Source organism: Molothrus aeneus, chromosome 1 (assembly GCF_037042795.1).
Source record: "Molothrus aeneus isolate 106 chromosome 1, BPBGC_Maene_1.0, whole genome shotgun sequence".
Classification (NCBI taxonomy): Eukaryota; Metazoa; Chordata; class Aves; order Passeriformes; family Icteridae; genus Molothrus; species Molothrus aeneus.
In genome coordinates this window covers 105,251,820-105,272,111 of record NC_089646.1, presented here as the reverse complement: position 1 = coordinate 105,272,111, position 20,292 = coordinate 105,251,820, and the positions used below count along the sequence as shown (strand labels likewise).

The 20,292-nt window shown below is 39.5% G+C and overlaps 1 protein-coding gene across 1 annotated transcript in view; it reads left to right on the top strand.

The window, feature by feature from the left end:
- The first annotated feature begins 286 nt into the window (after positions 1-286).
- ROCK1 (Rho associated coiled-coil containing protein kinase 1) overlaps positions 287-20,292 on the top strand; it is an 83,507-nt gene continuing 63,501 nt past the window's right edge. Inside the window, exon 1 of the mRNA XM_066562324.1 lies at positions 287-854. Coding sequence (XP_066418421.1) covers positions 762-854 — 93 coding nt within the window. The 5' untranslated portion in view covers positions 287-761. The remainder of the gene's footprint in view (positions 855-20,292) is intronic.

The window sequence follows — 20,292 nt, the reverse complement described above, 5'->3', positions numbered from 1 at the left end:
GCCGGTGAGGTTACTCGTCCGCCGCCCGCGGGGGCAACTCGCCCGGTGCCTTCCTCGCTTCCTCGCCCCGTGCCCACGGACGGACCGACCGACCCCACGGCGCTGAGACACGCCGTCGAGAGGATTCCCCTAAGTTTTATTTTTCCGTCCATTTTTGCCTTGTTAGTGTGGCTGCAGGCTTTTGTCTTTTTTTCTGTTATTTTTTATTTCTTTTTTTTTTCCTTTTTTTTTTTTTTTTTTTTTTTTTTGTTTCCCCTCTTCTGTTGTTTCTTCTGGTTCACCGGAAAGAAAGCCGCGCTCCGGAACCTGGCACCGACCCGCCGGCGCTGCAGCAGCAGGGCGAGGAGGAGGGACCGCTACGCTGGAGCCCAGGACGGCTTCCCCGGCTGGGAAAATGGGAATGCTGAGGCGGTGGGGCCCGAGCAGAGGAGGGAGGGAGAGGAAACCTGCTGCTGCGGAGCTGTGAGCATCCCGGGAAGCTGCGTGCGTGCCTGGAGGAGGGGGAGAAGCAGTCTCGTCCCCCGCCTGCTGCGGGCCCCCCTTGGATTCTCTGCCCCCTTGGCGGGGACTTGCCCCAGAGACTTCTGTGATTGAAGGGATCTCGCAGGAGGCGCTTCCTCAGCCTGGTGCAGGCTGCAGTTTCTCTTTTGTGCTCGCCTGTTCCTGTTTTGATTCTATTATTTTTTTTTTAACTTTATCGTTATTATTTTTTTAACCTTAACTTTGCTCTGGAATAAGGGAAACTTTTTAACTTCGGAAACATGTCGACGGGAGAAAGTTTTGAGTCTCGATTTGAGAAAATCGACGTGACTTTGAAGGACCCCAAATCCGAAGTGAACGTGGACTGTTTGCTGGTGAGTACGGAGCGCCGATGGGCCCCCGGTCACGTCTCCCCGAATTCCTTACCCTGTGGGACCGAATCTCGCTCTCCTGGCTGAGTCACCGCCTTGCTCGGCTCCGTGCTGGTGTTTTGTTTACCCATCGTTGGGCTGAGGGTGCGTGAATGTGCCCGTGTGCCGGGAGAGCGGCTCCTGCCAAGGAGGCGCCTGCCCAGCCCTGTCTCACACTTGTCATCTCTCGCTCCCAGCGCTGCTCTGTGCCCCGCCGGCTGTCACAGGGGCGGTGGAGCCTTTCTTTCCGCAAAGGCGGAATTCGTGAGTGCCGCTCCTCTGTGTGAGCACAGGACGTCAAATAGCTTTGATACCAGTTCTCTCTCCAACAACTTCTTTAAAGACTGAGGTCCTCCTATGCTGCGGTTAAGCACTGCAGCGCTGACAGTCGCATACAACACGATTAATAAGCTCTTACAGGTGGGGGCAGGTGTTTAAATGCATTTTAAACTGGTGGTTGTGCTAGGCCTGCGCGCTTGTTGTTTCCCTAATTGATCGTACCTAATAGCTGGATCTCACCAGTACTGTCAGTGTTAAAACCGCATCATAGGAAAGCAAGCCATAACACTTCCTGATATGAAACCAACCAACGTCATTTGGTGGCTGATTGACAGAATTGGATGCTCTTTTAGTCCTCATTTAGTTCACTTAGTACCGCAATAAACTGCATGCCAAATACAACCAATTTGCTTGGGATACATCTGGGTCCTTAGATAGGCCTAGAGATGTCCTTAAATAGTACCAAAGTGTAATTTGTGCTTTCACACTGAAGTAGAGGGCTTATTTTCTTTGGAACAAGTGATGGAAGTTCTTTAGTGTATTTTTTTTCCCTAGCTTTCTGTTGTCAGATAGAGAAACAAATAAATTGAATTTGTTACTCGTTTGAACTCTGACATTTGGGGTTGGAAGGGAAGGGAGGTGTGGGGGTGGAGATAGCTCTTAATAGTCATTCTTCATTTTCTGCTGCATGGTTCTTGGTAGAAAGCTTGCTTGAGCATAAGGAGGCAAATAGATTACAAGAATAATGCAAGAATCTGGGCAAGTTCACAATATTGTTTACTCTCTTTAACTTATTACAGGTTTGTGAGCTTCTGAAGTGTTGGCATATCAAACCTACATCCCTAGATAAAAGCAGAGCCTTGTGGATGCTGCTGTCACAAAGGAAAACAGCACTGTATCTTCTAGTTAACTTGCTTCTCTTGATCTGCTTTACCTATCTGTCATCTTAGAGCCACAGCTAATGAGGAGACCTCTGGTTCTTAGCATATAGTATGTCAATTTTGGTACCTCGAGACTAATCAGACATTTTTACAGCCAGGTTCTATTGATAGGTGTCAAGAGTATAAAGTCAGATAAGAGTTCAGAGTTTACATTAACCATGGCTCAGTTTGCTAGTATGTGCTGAAGTGCTGGCAGTTCTATGGAAACCTTCCTACAGTGGTAGGAAGGAATTGGCAGGTATCAGACATGCAGTTGGTAGTATCTTTAACTGTATTCCTTAATCTTATAATCAGTTTAAGGATTTGCCCCATTTCAGTTATCTTAATTGTGATTAGGAGCTAAGCTGTAGTCAGTTTGGGAATGAACTTGCTGGGATGCTTCCTGTCATGCTTGTTGAAAGTTTCAGAACATGTGTTTGCATTACAGATTTTCAGGTCCTTGGAAGTGACAATTTTTTAGGCAATTTCTTTTAAACTATTATCAATTAAAAAGGAAAATGCTGCTTCTGAGGAAATCACTTGGTAAGCTAACTTTGTATGTGTTTGGTCAATATATCAGTCTTAACTGCTGGCAGGACATATACTTTGCTTCACTTGTTCTTGGGGTCTTTTCTATAGAAGAATTTAAGTATCCTAACATTTTCTAAACGGCTTAAATATTTTACACTAGTTCTTAATGTGATGATTCACACTACAAGCATCATTCTTGGCCCAAAGTGCTACTTATATATCAAATCCATTAAAATCTGTATGGATATGCTTTTAAGGAAGAAATGCTTAGGTGTAGGTGTGATTGATCTGCATTTGAATACCTTCTGAAATGAACTAACCATTCTCCTCTCTGCAAGTCTCAGTTAAAGAGGGAAATTTGACAGACTTTAGACGTGGTACACTTAACAAGAAAGTTAAATAATATTTTTCTGATCCGACTACATACAAAAATTCTTTCTAGTAAAACTTCAAAAATCTAAAATATTTTTATCTTTGATTAAAGTTGTGCACTGATGTTCCTTATAACTGCTTTGGCTTTTCCTAAGCAAAGGTGGTAGGTAATTGTGTGTGTCTGAGTGGAAATACAGGAATAGCAGATACACAGACACTTCAGCATCTGATATTCTGTATGTGTAGGTTTAAAATGCATTTAGGGGTTCATTTAGGTTCAGGGAACATTTTTTTTGGCTGTATGATGAAAAGTTCCAGCAATGCTCTTGGCTTCTCTTAGGATGGTTTTATCCTCTAACTTGGTTTCATTTTTCTTCTGCTCTTATATTTCTTCCCCATCAATTTGTACCCTTTGTAGACTAACAGGCAAGACATGGACTAACCTTTAAATCAGCTTTGTAGCCATTTTGGGTTTTGGTAACTGTCATAAGCTATGTTCTGTATGCTAGAAAGAGTCTAAATTTATATGTGAAGTAGTATGAGAACTCTAAGAAAAGAAGGTGGGGGTGGGGCCTGATACAAAGGAAGATGTGTTTGTTACCGTTTCAGGAAGGTGTGGGAGAAGAGTGCTGACAGCAGAGCAGAGCAGGCGGAAAAGGCACACTGAGGGCCTTGTAACTTCAATTTACATGCTGCAGGAAGGAAATTCATAAAGCTGAAGTGCAGGGGAGAGATGTGTTTATTTTTCCTGTTTTCTCTTATGCAACTGTAATAAAAAGCAGAGTAAGAAAATGAGTTTTGGTTGCAACTGTCTGTGACAAAATTTGTTTCTTTGGGGCTTCCATGCACTTGATTTAGTACTAGGCAGGGGAATCATAGATAAGCTGTTTTGGTTTTTTTCTGATGAGGCATGAGGAGTCTCAAGCCTGATTTAAGTATAGACGATGTGTCACAGCATCATGTAGTGCATTTTCTCAAAATATTTGTTACTAGGAGTCCTACAGTGCCCAAAAGATATAATAACAGTGAAGGCTGTGTTAGAGAGGTAGTCACACTGTGGGGTGTGCAGTGGTCAGATCTGGTAATTTCCATAGGGCTGCTGCGTAGGCCCAAAGGCAGTGTAAGCAACTAACTTAACTTGAGCTAAGTGAGCTTAAACACTGAAAAGCACTATTCTGTGGGCATCATTCTACAACAGTTTTTGGAATGAACCCGTGTTTTAGTAAATTCTTGGGGTTTATGGGCTTCCAGTTTTTGGAGAGTGGGAGTTAAGGGGTGTAATAAGTGTGGAGATAGGGGACATTTTGACCTGGAATATGTTTTTGATTCTGCAATAACTAGTAAGTTTTCATGGAAATGTATTTTGGTTCTCTCTCTGTTCAGGTAGGTGCTCACAAAGAGTGTTTTCATGGCTTATACAGGCACTTGAATTATTATATATATTCTCTTTATATGTATATAACGATATAATATTGTAATTATTCAGGTACTCAGTCAGTTACTTCCATAGTTGATTTTAGAAACTTCACAGTTTTGGTGGTCTTAATCTTCCAAGTTGTCAAGTATTTAATTTGTTGAGCAGTTTGTCTTCAAAATAACTGACAGCAGTAAACATTGCAAATCAAAGCATATCACAAACTTGTTTTATCTGCTCTGAAGAGGTTTCCATTTTTGTTGCACCAGAAATGCATAGCTACAGAGCTTGATTCACCTGTTTTTCCTAGGCCTGTTTCATCAGCTAGATGAATTCATGTTCATCTGTCTTGCATAGGAAAAGGCAAGATGATCTTCTCATGTTTGATATTGGGAGTTCTATATAGCTCTGTTACTAGACATATTTCCCTTCTGTTAAATGCGTTAGAAAGCACTTCTGAAGACTTTGTGATTTGGGATTTGGATAATAAAATTTTGAAAACCAATAAATAAAAAGTAAATAACTGAAAGTATTTTTACTTTAGAGGTATCTATCCAAATAGCTGTTGAAATTATATTGATTGAAACCACATTAGCTCTGCTCTTAAAGTCTGAGTGATTAAATGCTAGAAAAATTTGGTATTTGAGAAGCTTCCTTGATTGCTAATGAAGCTTCTTGTGTGTGTGTGTGTGTGTGTGTGTATGTATATATTTTCGAGAAGCAGAACTTCATGAACAGTTGCAGATTGTGTCAGTCACAACACCTTTCCTTACCTTGGACCAGTTTCAGACAACTTAAAGAATCCTGAAGCTGACAATCTCCTTGGACATCTTTCTACCATTCTTTAGATCCCAGTGGAAGGTCTGCAGTTGCATTGGGGCAATCACCAGCATCACTACAGACTGGGTGTTGAATGGTTTGAGAGCAGCCCTGTGGAGAAGGATTTAGGGGTTTTATCTGAATTTCTGGCTTATCTGTCAGAAAATGACCTTTTTGACAGGGGCTGTTAATGTCAGGGCAAGGGTTTTAAATTGAAACAGATGCAGATTTAGATTGGACATGAGAAAGAAATTTTTTACTGGGAGGATTGTGAGGTGCTGGAACAGTTTGCCTAGAGAAGTTGTTAATACACCATCCATGGAAGTGTTCAAGGCTGGATTGGATGGGGCTTTGAGCAGCCTGATCTAGGGGAAGGTGTCATTGCCCATTGCAGGGGTTTGGTACTAGATGATCCTTAAAGGTCCTTTCTAACCCAAACCATTCTGTGATTTGGTAGTTAGGTTCAAAATAAGACTTCTGGCTGACCTAGAAATACAATTCCATGTCTTCAGGTTACCATATCTGAACTTTATATGCAAAAATAATTAATGTTAATTATTACTGTTAATTATTAATGTTAATGTTAATTAACATTATGAATAATGTTATTTAACGTTAATGTTATCTACTCATCACTACAGATTATGAAATATAAAGATTCATGTTAAGTTAATGATAAAATATATCTTGATATGTTAGTCAAAGGTAAAATGCAACTCTAAGTCGGCTTTGAGAATACAGTAATTTGATGGTTTCTTATTTCAGGTTGCATCTCTTAAGAGTTTTTTAGTAATATGTTAGCCTTTAGAAATTTAACAGTAGAGATGTGGAACTGTCAAAATGTTAGCATTTGTTTCATGGTGTATGGTAGATTTTATAGATGAATTAATAGTTAACTTAGCCAATTCTTCTGTTTATAAAACTAGAGGCTGTGTAGGAATGTAATTGTTTATTTTTCCTATAAAAAGTTTTAATGAGGAATGATAATAGAAAGTTGATGTTGACACATTTCAACAAGAGGAATAAAACACCCAACTAAGCTATAAATGCTCTTACAAAGTAAAAATATTTGTAAACAATGTCCTTTTCCCTGGCAACTACAGAGTGATTTTTTTTGTTGCTTGAGGGAAGGAAGAGGGAAGCACCTGGAATTTGTTTGCTGGACAAATTGAAAATCAACCTGTTGGTCTGTAAATCTTTGAGGACAGTGATAGTTTCAGGAGCCACTCATTGAGAACTTAATAAATACTGAAGTGCCTTGTGAGCAGATGATGTTGGTAGCCTCACAGTTGCTGTTACCAGAATTCCCTAGGTCATACTTGAGTACTATATAAAAATAAAAAGCTTTTTAAGGTCTCTTACTAAAGAACAATGAGATGTTTGTCTTGATACAGGATGTTTATCTTGAATTTAATAGGTCTCAAACTATGTAATTAAAATCTTTTTTTGGTGGATTTTGCTTGATTTTATTTATCAAAACTCCTTTGTTGTCAAGAAATTGCCATTCCAAATAGAAATACTAAAAAACTTAACTTTTTTCTGAGAAAAAAATTGGAGAATGGTTAAAAACTTTTCTGTCTTTGTCTTCAATTGTCCAGTCATTCCATCAGCAATAAAGCCAGAAGGATGATGAGACAATACTGGTGAAACTGCAGGCACTATGCAGACAACACCCAGCTATAGCTCAGTTAAAGCAAATGCAAATAACACCATCTTTTAGCTTCCTTAGCAAGCTGCTGAAATTAACACTCCAGTTAATACCAAGGCACACAGCGTGGACAGCAAACAGGAGGAGCAGGGAGCCACGTGCAGCAGGAAAACTGTGACACTGGAACACTGGCATTGGAACAGGCCCCCCAGGGCAGTGATGGAGTCCCCATCTCTGGAGGGGACGTGTAGATGTGGCACATGGGGACACGGTTTAGGGATTGTTCTTGGCAGTGCTGGGGAAATGATTGGACTCAATGACCTTACAGGTCTCTTCCAGCCTAAATGATTCTGTGAACAGTGATTGAACAAGTGCTGAAACAGGATCTTTGAGAAGAAGAAAAGTGGTTTGGAGCTTCTCTCATCCTCGTTGTTTTGCTGTGCTGAGATGATGGGATTACCTGTGCTGAAGTCTCCAGACAGCAGGGTAGAGATGCCTCTGTGGTGTGCTCAGCTTCAGCAGGGTGTCAGGGTGTAAGGTGTGTGGTGCATCTTCAGTTACAGCTGTCTGGAGGCTGTCTAGACAGGCAGGAGCTGCTTGCCTGCCTTGGCTGCCCATGTTGCTACGGGAGAACCGGCGCAGGATCAGCACCAGCTTTTGATGGGAGCAGGGGTCAAAGTCTATTCTGATACTCAAAATCTTGTAAAGGATTGGCTTTCGTTAGCTGAAAGGTTGCCACTCCCTGTCAATATTTATACAATAAAAACTGTCATGGGGACAGTAAGTAAGATCTCTTTATTAGTGGGTCCTATTTGAAATCCAACTGCAGATTTCTTTATTTTAGCTTCTCTTATGTTTCTTATATGCATTCATTTTTCTGTTTCTTCACAGAGCTCAGAAATATGTGAAGGTTTGCTTGTTTTTTGTCAGTTGCATGGTCTAAGATGATGCAAAGACCATGCTTGGAAACCTCTGTAGGAAACACTGCACACACTAAGGCTTTATTTTGGACTCTAGATTGGAACTACCTAAGAGTGTTTCTAGCTTGAGTGTGTCTGGGCTGTGGGGCTTATAATTGAACTGGAAACACAAGTGGAACATGTCCTTGTTTTTTCTTACAGATCTTCATGAGTCATAATATTAATTAAAAAAAAAATCCTCAAATTCTAATAGTTATGTAAATATTGACTAATTGTGTTCTTATATTTTTTCTCTACTAGAAAGCAGCATAGTACTTAGTACTGCACTATATTCAGATGTATTAAATGCTAAGGTATGAGTATATGCAGAAAAAAACTTGATGTGAGATATCTACATAGAAGATGGCTGTTTTCCTGTGTAGTCAGTGACTGCTATGAAAATACTGTTTCTGTGGAGGCTGAGCTTAATTTTTAGCAAATAAATAATGGCCAAAAAAACCCCTGACTACACAAAACTAAGTATGTCATCTGGAATGTGCTTTTTGAAGAAGAGGAAGCCAGAAGATTGTCTTGACATCTGGAAATTTCAGCTAGGAAATTTTTTCGTGTTTTGTGGTTGGAGATGGTACATTTTTCAGCAGATGGTTAGTAAAACTTGTATTATAGCCATAATGGTTATTTCCAGTGGGAAAGTGTAAAGGAACAGTGGTTTCAGGCATTCATCTCCAACTGGCTGCTGTTTGATCATTTGTTTCTTTTGTCTAAATCAGTTACTTTGGATGGTGATTTGGAAGTCTGCCTTCTCAATTTTTATTACCTTGTATTGTGGGAAAGTAGTATGTTGTTGAGTACAAATGAGGTTTTTTTCACAGAATGATTGAGGCTGGAAGGAACCTCTGGGGGTCCCTCATCCCCCTGCTCTGATAGAGTGGTCTAGACCACGTTGCCCAGGAAGGCTTTTGACAACTCTACAACTTCTCTGGGCAACCTGCAATTTTCCACTTCTCAGAATACTTTCTCTGTTGAAGCTTCACACAGCAGAAAATAAAATTCACCAAAACTAAATAGAGAAGTCTTCAGTACTCACTTGGCATTTATTTGCAGAGTTCTGGCATTCTTGTTCAGTAAATCTGTTTCTAGCCTAAATAATTTTTCTAAAGGTATCTGCCACAGAAGGCTAGAAGAACTTCTTGCATGGAAGCATTTGTAGATTTGGATATTTTAAGCATAAAAATTTGTATCTGAGGGGTCATTTGCTGTGAATTTATAAGCTCATATTTAATTTGTGAGTGTGGTTGAAACAGATGTAGGATTTTTCTATTGGAGCTAAAAAGAGAGTGGTAGCCTTGTTGTGATCTCCAGTTTGCACTCCACTAGTGCCACTTCAGTTTTTCATGATTATGTAGCCTTGTGTTTTCTGTATGTGTACACAGATAATTTTCCCCTTGACAGGCAGTGAGGGGCACTGGGTAGGACTTCCTTATTGTCCTGGAAATGTGAAAAACTTTTTGATACTGATGTGACAGGAACATCTCCCTGGAGAAGAGGAGAGACTGCTTGTGGAGTTTTTGGGCAGAGTCTTCAGAGGAGAGACTTCAGCTTCAAACTTTGACTTCAGAGAAGCTGAAGTGTAAGGTGTCTGTACTACAAGCACCATCTTCCTAGAGTATGAGATCTGGGAGCTCATTTGGCTACAAGTGTTAAAGCGACTCTGTCAAGTAGTTAAGAGGGGAGGAAACCTCTCCAGCCAGGATCTAACCAAGTAGGAGTGGATGGGGAAGATTCCAGGAGGAGTGAGGTGAAGGTGGGACAGGAGTGAGAGTGCACTGGTTATAGTTGACTTGTGCTTTTTGCAGATCCTAGGTTGTACAAATAATACTGGGCAGGACATGAAGCTCTGGTTGAAAATAGAGATAATACTCATGCCTCACAACTTTGTCGTGATACTCTGCACTGTCAGTGTTAGAGGTGGAATCATAGAATTCTCTTCTTTGTTATTAAATCTGATTATACAAATGTGTTTTTATACTAATCTCTTCTTAGAAAGTAGCTTTGATTGTAGGCATGTGAAGAATCTTGTTGGTATTGAGCTGAGAGAATTTATTCTCCCCTTTCAAAGAGGGAAGGTGGTTCTGCCACTTCACTGATGGTTTGTTTGTTGCTCTAATACATCATCTGTGGGTAGCTGTCCTCCTCCTTCAACTTACTATTAAGTTCATTGGCAATTAAACAAACAATTGCCAGCATAGCAATGATACAATTTTTGGTGGTCTTGGGATCGTTCAAATCTGCTGTTACATGCTATATATCCTCTTTTGTGGAAATTCAAGGCCAAAAGTGGTGCCAGCCAAGTGGTAGACTCACTAGGAATTGAAGTTTTTGCTCTGCTAGTACTGGCAACAGTCACCATGTCTTTTGAAAGAGGGACCATTGTTGCCAACATTTGTGTAGCAAAGATGGTGACATAAATAAAAAAATTGCCCATGAAGACCTGTGAGTGAAAGCTGAACAATTGATGTGATTGTGTATTTTAATGGGTTGCTTTTTTTTTTTTTTGTCCAAAACACTGAATTTATAATTAGACATATCATTAATGAGCTAGGTTTTCTCTGTAGCAGATAAATCAGTAGGTTTCCTGGGTGACCTTTTGTCTGCTGTCTTTTACTAAAATGCCCATGGCTATTTTTAGCCTTTCTCATACTCCACAAACTGTTTTGTGTATATGGATTTTGGAAGTAGCAAGACCTTAAAGTGTTTGGAGATAGTTTTGACTTGCAAAATCAGGTGGTCAGAGAAATCATCAGAGCTAGTCACAATGTGCTTCTGAGTCAAACTATGAAGACTCTTGGTAGGAAAACCATATTTAGGAGAGTTCTGGGTTGTTTGCCTAAAGAAAAAAGTCGTAACACAAAGAAGGTCTTGTATCACATAACTTGCAAGCTCAGAGCTGTTAATTGTTTCTGCATGGCAGATTGGATTGGAGTAAGGAAAGGACTAAAAGTCTCTCTTGTTCTTGATGAGTGTAAGGGCAGAGGAATCTTTGAAGTGTTTTCCTTTTGGTTTTTTTTCTGTCCTCAAATGCCTTCCGGCTTTGATAAGAAAGCTTTTGTCCTTCTGAATGCAATGTGTACATAACACTATTATCATTAGTAGTTTGAACTTGGGATTTAAGCAGATGCCATATAGAGGCAAAATTGGGGTGCTGGGCGCTGGTGCTGCAGGAGCTGCTTTGGGTCTGGGACTGCAGTGACTGTAGGCAGCTCCTCTGTGCCTTTCTGCCTTCTGTACAGATGATTTTTGTTTGGTGTCAGGGAATAATTGGGATGGCTGCATTGTTCTTTTCTTTGGTTGTCTCCTCTTTGAGCTCCTGTCAAAGAACAGAGTCAGATTAACTTCACCTTCGTATAAAGAATAGTTTCTGACATAGATCTTTGCAAGTTCATGGGAAAGAAGGGTCTGAGAACCATGAGTTTTAGTTTTTTTTTTTTTCTTTTTATATACCCTATTTCATTGCAATTTGACAAACTCATAGATATGGTCAGGAATAAAAGAAAAGGTTCATCATAAAACCATTTACTTGCAGGCTGGGAAGTTTCTTCAAAGTTTCTCATGCCCTGTAAGTAGAAGCTTAATTTTTTCAGTGTAAGATTCAAACAGAATAGGCAGCTGAAGGTTTTCATTCTGGCTATCTTGTGGGAGGTTGACTAACTCTACCAATGCAGGACATCTTTTGCTTTCTTTCTTGTATGTTTCAACATCAAAAAACTTAACCTTACAGTGGTGCTGCATTACTCATATTTTGTGGGAGTAAATAGCAGTGTTTGGCAAAAATGTAATTCTTCTTTCAAGTTGAAATACTAAGCTTTCTTCTGAATGATAATTCCACTTATACGCCCTTACGTGTAATTTAAGAACAAGTCTTCTGAACTGATGGGTTAGCAAAAGTGGAAAAAAAAAGAAATAGAGTCATAAGTTTTTGAAGAATTACTTCAAAAATAATATGATGCTTTTACAAAATAAGTTGTTTTTTTTTTCAGAGGAGTTGTAATCAACATAACCTCTTTCATGACAATGGAAAAATACACAATCTTTAACAAATAACTTGCAACTTAGAGCTAAAGCTTATGCTTAAGATTAGATAATTCTCTGTGTGTCTTGCTTCCCTTGAATTTCATCATGATAAACAAATGTCTTTCAGGTATAATGAAGTGCAGCTTACAGAAATGAGCTGGTTTATTTGCTAAGCTTCCTTTCCATATCCAGAAGAAGGTGGAAGCAGTGTTAGCCATAAGAGCACCTGATGAAGTTGGGCAAGATAACCATGTCCTCATCTCTGCAAAATACAAGAATCACCTAATTTTTAAATCCAGAAAGGTGGTGTCTGTTGTCATGATTTTATGTTCTTTATCCTTCACATAATTTCTGTTTCACTTCTGCAGTAGAAATAAAACCAATAATCATGTTCTGACATGAAAAGGAGAAGCAACTAAGGGGACAGTCAACAAAAATGATTTTTTCAGTAATGCCAGTCTTGTCAATTTATAGTTTCCAGTTAATTCTTAAACTTGTGCAATGGGTATTTGCCTACCGTAAATTACTTAATTATTGACAGTTATAAAAAATAACTTTATCCTTTTGATGTTGAGGTTGTGAAAAGTCAATTATTCAATTTAAATTCTTCCTCTTGTTTGAGTACTAGTCAAATATCTCTTGAAAAGATAGGAGGTGAAGTGAAAATTGGTGTGCCATGTTATCCTCTTGCCTTGGTAAATAAAATATCAACAAATATAAGCATCAGTTCAGTATCCTTGACACTGTGATACATCTTTCTTTGCTTTTGAATATTTTAAGCTGCAGAACACAACAGATTACATTTATTGTGTGGCAGGGGTAGGGTACAAGAACAAAAAAACTCCCTTTGTGGAGAAGGAAGTCTTGTCTGTGTGGAAGATAATTACACAAATGTGAAGTTTGGAAAACAGGCAGAAAAATTAGTAAGCTGATAATTAAAGATGATTTTGGTGTTAGAATTGTTTGTTTGGCCTAATGTGCCTAAAGTTAGGGTTTCCTGATTTCTTCAGTCTTTTTCTGAGACTGTTTTGTATTTCTGTTTCCTGCATCTAAAATAAGGAAGTACTTCCCCCAACCCCCACAATTTGTGGGTTTAATGGCATGGAGGCAAGTTACTTTTTGTACTCCTTTTAAGGGGTAGGGAAATTTCACTGGTAGTACCATTAAGTATTCGAAAAGCAGACCTCAAGCTACAAGGACGTGTGTCAAACATGAATGGCCAACAAAAACCTCCACAGCAAGACTTAAAGTCAAAAGGCAGGCCTGAGTCTGTTTTAACATTGCATCTTCACTGGTATGTTGCAAACTGCTTTTTAAATATAATTAGTTGCTTTCAAATTCTTTAATTATTTTTGTAGAATCACAGAAATACAGAGTTGGACCCACAAGGATCATCCTGACCTTGCACATTTTACAAACCCCAAGGATCACACCATGTGCCTTAGGGAGTTGTCAGAATGCTTCTTGAACTCTGTCAGGGTTGGTGGTGTGACCAGTTCCCTGAGGAGCCTGTTCAGTGCCTAACCACCCTCTGGGTGAAGAACCTTTTCCTAATACCTAACTTAACCTTCCCTAACCCTTGTTGGGTCCTGTCCCTGATCACCAGAGAGAAATCAGTGTCTGCCCCTGTACTTCCTCTCATGAGGATGTTATAAGCTATAGTAAGGTCTCCCCTGTCTCCTCCTCTCCAGGCTGAGCAGGCCGAGTGATCTCAGCCACTCCTTGTAAAGTCCTGAACCATCTCAGTGGCCCTCCTTTGGACACTCTCTAATAGCTCTGTATCTTTCTCATTTTGTGGCACCCAGAACTGCCCCCAGCACTTGGGAACTGCCCCCAGCACTTGGGAACTGCCCCCAGCACTCGAGGTGAGGCTGCCCCAGTGCAGAGCAGAGCAGGACAATCCCCTCCCTTGCCTGGTTGGTGATGCTGTGCCTGATGCCCCCAGGACACAGCTGCCCCTCCTGGCTGCCAGGGCACTGCTGACTCAGATTCAACTTGCCATTGACCAGGACCCCCAGGTCCCTTCTCACTGTGCTCCTTTTCAGCATCTCATTCTGGTCTGTGTGTTCATCCAGGGCTGCCCATCCTAGGTGCAGAATCCAGCACTTCTCTTTTGTTTATGGTTTGTGGTTGCCCAGCCCTCAGATTTGTTGATGTGTCTCTGCAGGGCCTCCCTGCCTTCGAGGGAGTCAACAGGTCTTCCCAATTTAATATCACTGGAAAAATTACTTTGTATTCCTTCCAGTCCTGCATCCAAGTAATTCATGAAGATGTTGATGAGCACAAGGCCCTGTGGAGGGATAGAGCTCTGCAGACCCCTGCTAGTGGCAGGTTGGCAGTCTGATGTCACCCCATTCACTTTGCCTCTTTGTGCCTGACACATGAGCCAGCTGCTTGCCTGTCCCGTGCTGTGTTTATCCAGCTGAATGCTGGACATTTCATCTGGTAGGACTGTGAGACAGTGCTGAAAGCTTCACTGAAATCCCAAAAGATTAGATCAGCTGGCTTCCCTTGATACCTAGGTGGGTTACCTTGTCATAAGAGGGAATTAAGTTTGTCGAACAGGACTTTCCCCTCAGGAGCCCATACTCATTGTGACTGATGACTGCATTGTCCTTCAGGTGTTTTTCAATCCCCCCCAAATAAGCTTTTCTCTAATAGTCATTGAAGTGACATTGGCAGGCCTGGAGTTTCCAGCGTCATCTTCTTGCCGTTCTTAAATTGGGACAATGTTTACCAGCTTCCAGTCAGCTGGAACCTCTCTAGATTCCCAAAATCATTAAAAAATCATTGAGAGGGTTATCCTTTTGAGTTAGAGCTGTAGTTTTCTTAAGTTCCAGATGTTCCCACAGACAAGTAGGGAAAACTGATTTACATGGACAGAGGCTTATGACTGCAAAGTTCTGGTTTTGGGTAAAGAAAATTAATTTCTCTGCATGATAATGCATGTTAGTACATGAACCTAGAAGTTACTGTACTTCAATATGAGTAAATTTTTACAATACATTAGCTTTTTTAGTAGCATGTTCATAATATTCATCACTCTCTTTGCATTGAATGTGCGGTAGAGAATTACTGTATTTTTAGGGGGAAAATTGTATACAAAGAGGAGCTTAATGAAATTTGATGCTTTCAATGGAAAAATGTCAGTACTGGCTGTTTGAACTGTGTTGTGCATGTATATGAAGCTGTTAAAATGAAGATAATATGCATTTTAAGTTGCACTTAAACTGCAGTGTCCAGTGCTCAGCTGATAATGCTCAGTAGCATAAAGGGAGACTTCCTGTTTGCCATAGTTTCCAGTGTGTAATCACTGAAGGAAAGGAGGGAGATCACTAAAATGTTCCATTGACCTAAGCAGTTTGAGGGTTGTAATAAATAAAGTTTATTAGTTCTCTGAAATAATTCTCCTTCTTGTTAGCCTGACATACTGAGTAGGTAGTGGTTTTGTACCTTAATGAATTCATATACAACTATTGTTTGCTTTTTAAATCTGAAGGTGTGCTTAACTCCAAGTTTTCCAGGAAAGCCTTTCTGTGAAAAGTTTCATTAATCACTCAAGTTCATAATTAAATGAATTAATTGGGTAAAAAAAAAATTTTAGTCCCTTCACAGATTTTTATATACATGTATACCCAGTATATGTGATGAAAAATATGAAATCATGACATTATTTTACTTTACAAAAAAAATCTGCAAATTCAGTTGAAGTACTCTGAGCTTCAGAAAAACTGATAGGAGTGTTTGTTTTCAGTACTGTGCAATTATAATTTTCTACTCTAGATTTTGTTAGAAGAAAATTGTGATGAAAATATTTCTGTATAGCGAATGGTGACACCAAAATTGCACAAGGAATAATCTACCTAAAATTTGCTAATATAGAGTTGAATTAATTTTGGTGGGACATCAAATATGTATTATTTTTAAAATATGTCAGAAATTGTGGTGGTTACTCAGGCTTGCAACCTGTCACAAGTGGGGTCTTCCAGGGCGGATGCTGGGCCTAATTCTGTCCAGTGTCTTCCTGCATGACCTGGATGGTGCATTAAAAGTACCCTCAGTAAATTTTCTGATGACACTGAACTGAGCAGTGAGGAGAACTTTTAGAAGGAAGAGACATTTTACAGAGAGATCTGGATAGGCTGGAAGAGAGGGCGAGCAAGAACAGAGTGAAGTTTAAGGAAGTCAAGGGCGGTGTCTTACATCTGGGATGGCACAACCAAAGAGCCTGGTCCAGGCTGGGATCTGTGAGGTTGGGAGCAGCCTTGCTGACCTGGGGCTCCATTGGACAGCAAGGTGGGCATGAGCCAGCAGAGCATTGACTGCAGCAACAAAGGCAGATTGGATCCTGGGCTGCATCTGCAGTGGGGTCAGTAGCAGAGTTGGAGATGTGATCATTCCACTCAGTGCTGGTAGGGCCACATCTGTAGAGAGCTGTCCAGTTCTTGTTCCTGCAATTCAAGGAGAGCTCTAAAGGGGGGTCGCAAAGGTGATCAAAGGGCTGGAGAGCTTGGTTTGTGAGAGAAAAGTGATGGTGCTTCCCCAGAGAAGGCTTGGGGGACCTCATCACCATGTTCCAGTGATGGAACTGAAAGGACAGCTACAAAGAAGATGAAAGCTGTCTTTTCAGGAGGAGAAAACAAGGGCCAACATGTACATGTTGCATTGGGAGAGGTTTACGTACAAGAGAAATTTTTTACTGTGACAATAGTCATTGGAGCAATGTCCTCAGGGATGAGGTGGAGTCCCCATTAGTGGTGGTTTTCAAGACTCAGCAGGGTGCTGGGCACTCTCATCAAGGCTCCCTTTTGCTTGAACAGTTGGGCAGGGTGAACTTTTGAGGTACCACCAAATCTAGACTGTTCTGTGATCCCCCATCTTTGGACAAAACATCTTTACAATTTCACTGGTTAGTTTTCCCTTTGCCTTTTCCTAGCTTTGTTTCAGAGCCTCAGTGAAGCTCTTAAATCAGTGCAACAACATGTTTGCAGCAGTGCTGGTTAAGCAGAAAGTAATGATATGTGCTATATGTATAAATTGTTTCCTCAGCTATCGAGGTCCCATTTTCTGACCTGTGGCACTGTACAGGATATCAGTATATGATATCTGTGCTGAGCACTGCGATGTTCATTCCTCTTTTAAGGGCAGACCTGGTCTCATGAGGGTGAAAGAGACTTAAAGAGAAAATCCTTTAAAGGTAGTGGCCTGGAGACATGGAAGAAACTCAACCACAGAACGCATGCATAAAAAATCTAGTTTCTAAGTGGACAAAAATATAAACCACTGTTATTTTCTTAAATATTTTTCACTCTAAGTGATAACTCTAAATAGCAATAGTATCAGAATTTAAAAAAGAAAGCATCAGGAAAAGCAGCTCCCACAGAGTTAATTTTTGTCTTTGTGACATTTAATACTCCAGAAGTTAAGATGAACTCTATCTGGAAGGAGGGAAAGAATATTCTGAGAGTTTAAATCAGCAAGTTCAAATTACCCATTTAGATTGGAAAGATACCTCTGTTAAGGTAAGAGGAACTTGCAAAATGATCAGGAGCTAGTAGGAGTTTTGTCTTATGATGGTTTCAGGTGAGATTAGTATATGTCTCCAAATTAAGAATTAGCATAGAATGAAGTTTTCAGTAAATAGGATGTGATTCTTCTTTATGAGTATGGAAGTGATACAGGTAATTTGGATATGAAAGGTTGTTACCATATACAGTCAGATATAGCCAAGCAACATTTAACTTTTACTAGATGAAGATTCGTGGTTTATTTGGGCACAAAATGAAGGCTACAGGTACACTTTCAAAAAATAACTGAAGTAGTTGGTTGAATCTGTATTTCTGATGGAGCCCTAAGAATTACATAGAAAAAAATTGTCTAAACTCTGCTCTTAAAGTGTATTTTATTTCTCAGCTGATTATTTTTCTGTAATAAAACTTAGAAGTGCAAGATATTTGTTTCAGAATTCCACTTGTACAATAAGACTGATATTAGAGGGTTCTGTAGCAGCAATCCTCAGGCCAGTCCATCAAGAGTGAGGCCACAATCTTTCTACAACAGCCTCTTGTCTCTCTTTTGCAGGCCAGCATCTAATACAGCTACTGCCTTCGTGCTGCATTCAGGAGCTGTAGTATTTAGCCAAAGGCCTTTTAGAACTTACCTCCCTCTAATGTTTTGGGTTGTGGGGCAGGAGGACACATACCATGATCCATACTGTGATCCACCAATGAAGGTGTATTAGATGAAATAAGAAGGCATTGGAAGAACTCAGTGGAAAGAGCAAATAAAATTCCAGCTATTGCTTATGGTCTTTTCCCAGTGGCCATTGGCATTCCGCATGCACTTTTGAAGAAATGAGATACTCCACCATCTGTGGTGCCAAACAGGCGAATTCAGTCACTGTCACTGTGGTGTTGGAAGGAAAAGAAATTAAATCAGGATGTCTTTTAGTCATCCCTTTACCATCAGGTTCCTGTTACGTTTCTGCTAGTTCAGAATAATTCCATGTGTTGGTAGTTGACTATTGACAGAACAGAAGCTCTAAGCTGCATTGGCCTTTTAAGATGCTTCTCCCTTTTTACAGAAATAGCATATTTATTTTGATGATTGATAAGGAATGTAAGCTGTATTATCCTGATTTTGGGCTTGTCATTTTTAAGACCATACTGCTTATAATTAAAAATTTTCATAAACTTGGTACTGAAAAGTCAAAATACTTTTCTGGCATGCCCATGACCTTGAACAACGTTTGGAAACAGAGCAAGTCAGGCTTTAGGATACTCAGATGATTTTCTGCTGTTAAGATTAACTTCTGTGTAGAAATAGTATGTGAGAATTTAGAACTATTCCACTTAGCTTTTTTTCTGAATTTTCTTGCTCTTGTCTTCTGGACAGCCATGGATTTTTATATTGGTTTTCAGAAGGAATAGCTTATCTATTCATAGACTGGTTTTCTGCTGTTTTCTTAATTCTTTACAGCAACATGTACAAAAAGAGGTATTATCTCAAAGAAGTATTATCTCAGTGTTCCTATTTATGAAAGTTGGCTTTTAACTGAATCTCTGTTGAACTGGACTAAGTGTCATCTTCAGAGAATAAGCAGACTAAGAGGTTTTTCAATGAGATAAGGTTAAATAAATTGGAAATTTGTCATGTCATAGTTCAGTAGGTAAAGGGACAAAACTATGAGAAATGACCAATTTTCATATTTGTCCCTTAATTCTATATTGGAAGGAAAGAAGGAGAGCTCTAAACATGTGAATGTGACATGATCTTAGAGTTGATCTACAGCAGTTCAGAAAAGGGGAAATTCAGTTCTTTTCTGTTTGCTGCAAGTTACACAATGTGTAATCTTGACTGAGGCAAGTAAGGGGGATTTTAAATGTGCTTTACATGACAGTATTAGATGAAATGCTGCATTGCTTGTCTTCTCTGAAGACTGCATATAGAGCTTTGCATCATGAACTACTTGTAATTTTGCAAGTTAAAAGGAGTCTCTGTTTGTTGTCTCTGTTGAAGTATTTGATACTCTTATTTCTCTTGCCAAGCAAACAGTTTGTAAAATGTGAATCTGAATGAAAGTGGTAGGCCACTTAAAAAAAAATTATTATTTGAAATGCTTGGTTGTTTGGGATATGTAAATCTGTGTATAGAGAATGTATGCATGCTCACACTTTATGGTTTTAGACCTTTCTTAATGTCAGATGGTTGGGTTTTTCCTTTTTTCAAGTCAAATTGTTTATCTGTAGTTCAGAGTTTAGTTAAATTTAATGATAGTTTACCTCAATGCCAGTGCATTTTGTCTGAATATCACAAAAGACATAACTGCCTTCTTCATTTCCTTTTGAAGTCTCTGAGGCTAGATATATTAATTTATAAAATGACCATGATTGGTTACAAGCATCTGTTTCCAAAATTACTGTTTCTATCCATGTTTTATGTAGTTTTTCAGAAATTGGCTCTGTGGTCCAGCAGACTTCTAGAAAGTGAAGTGCAGGACATCTGACAAAAATGTGACTCTAAATTCTTGAACTGATTATTACTCTTAATTACATTCCAGAATATCTTGTGTTGATACTTCGTAGTATTTAGAAATTGGAAACCTGCTTTCCTCAGTGTTTTACAAACACAGAATTTATATGAATGGGAAGTGGCAGATGCTGCCTGGCCTCATTTGACATGGCCTTTGAATGACTTGTTTTTTTAATATTTTTATACATACATACAATGTATCTCTAATCCCTTAGTTCATGTAGATTTCCAAGAAATCAGTGCTTTTTTAACGATTTCTTTTAAAAATTAGATACTGGGAAAATGTTCTCATAAAGCAAATCCTGGGGTAAAAATCATATAGAATTTGGATGGAAGTAGAAGTGAAAAATAGCCTTTCAATTCCTTTTGGTTTGTTTTGTAAAAACCACATTTTTAT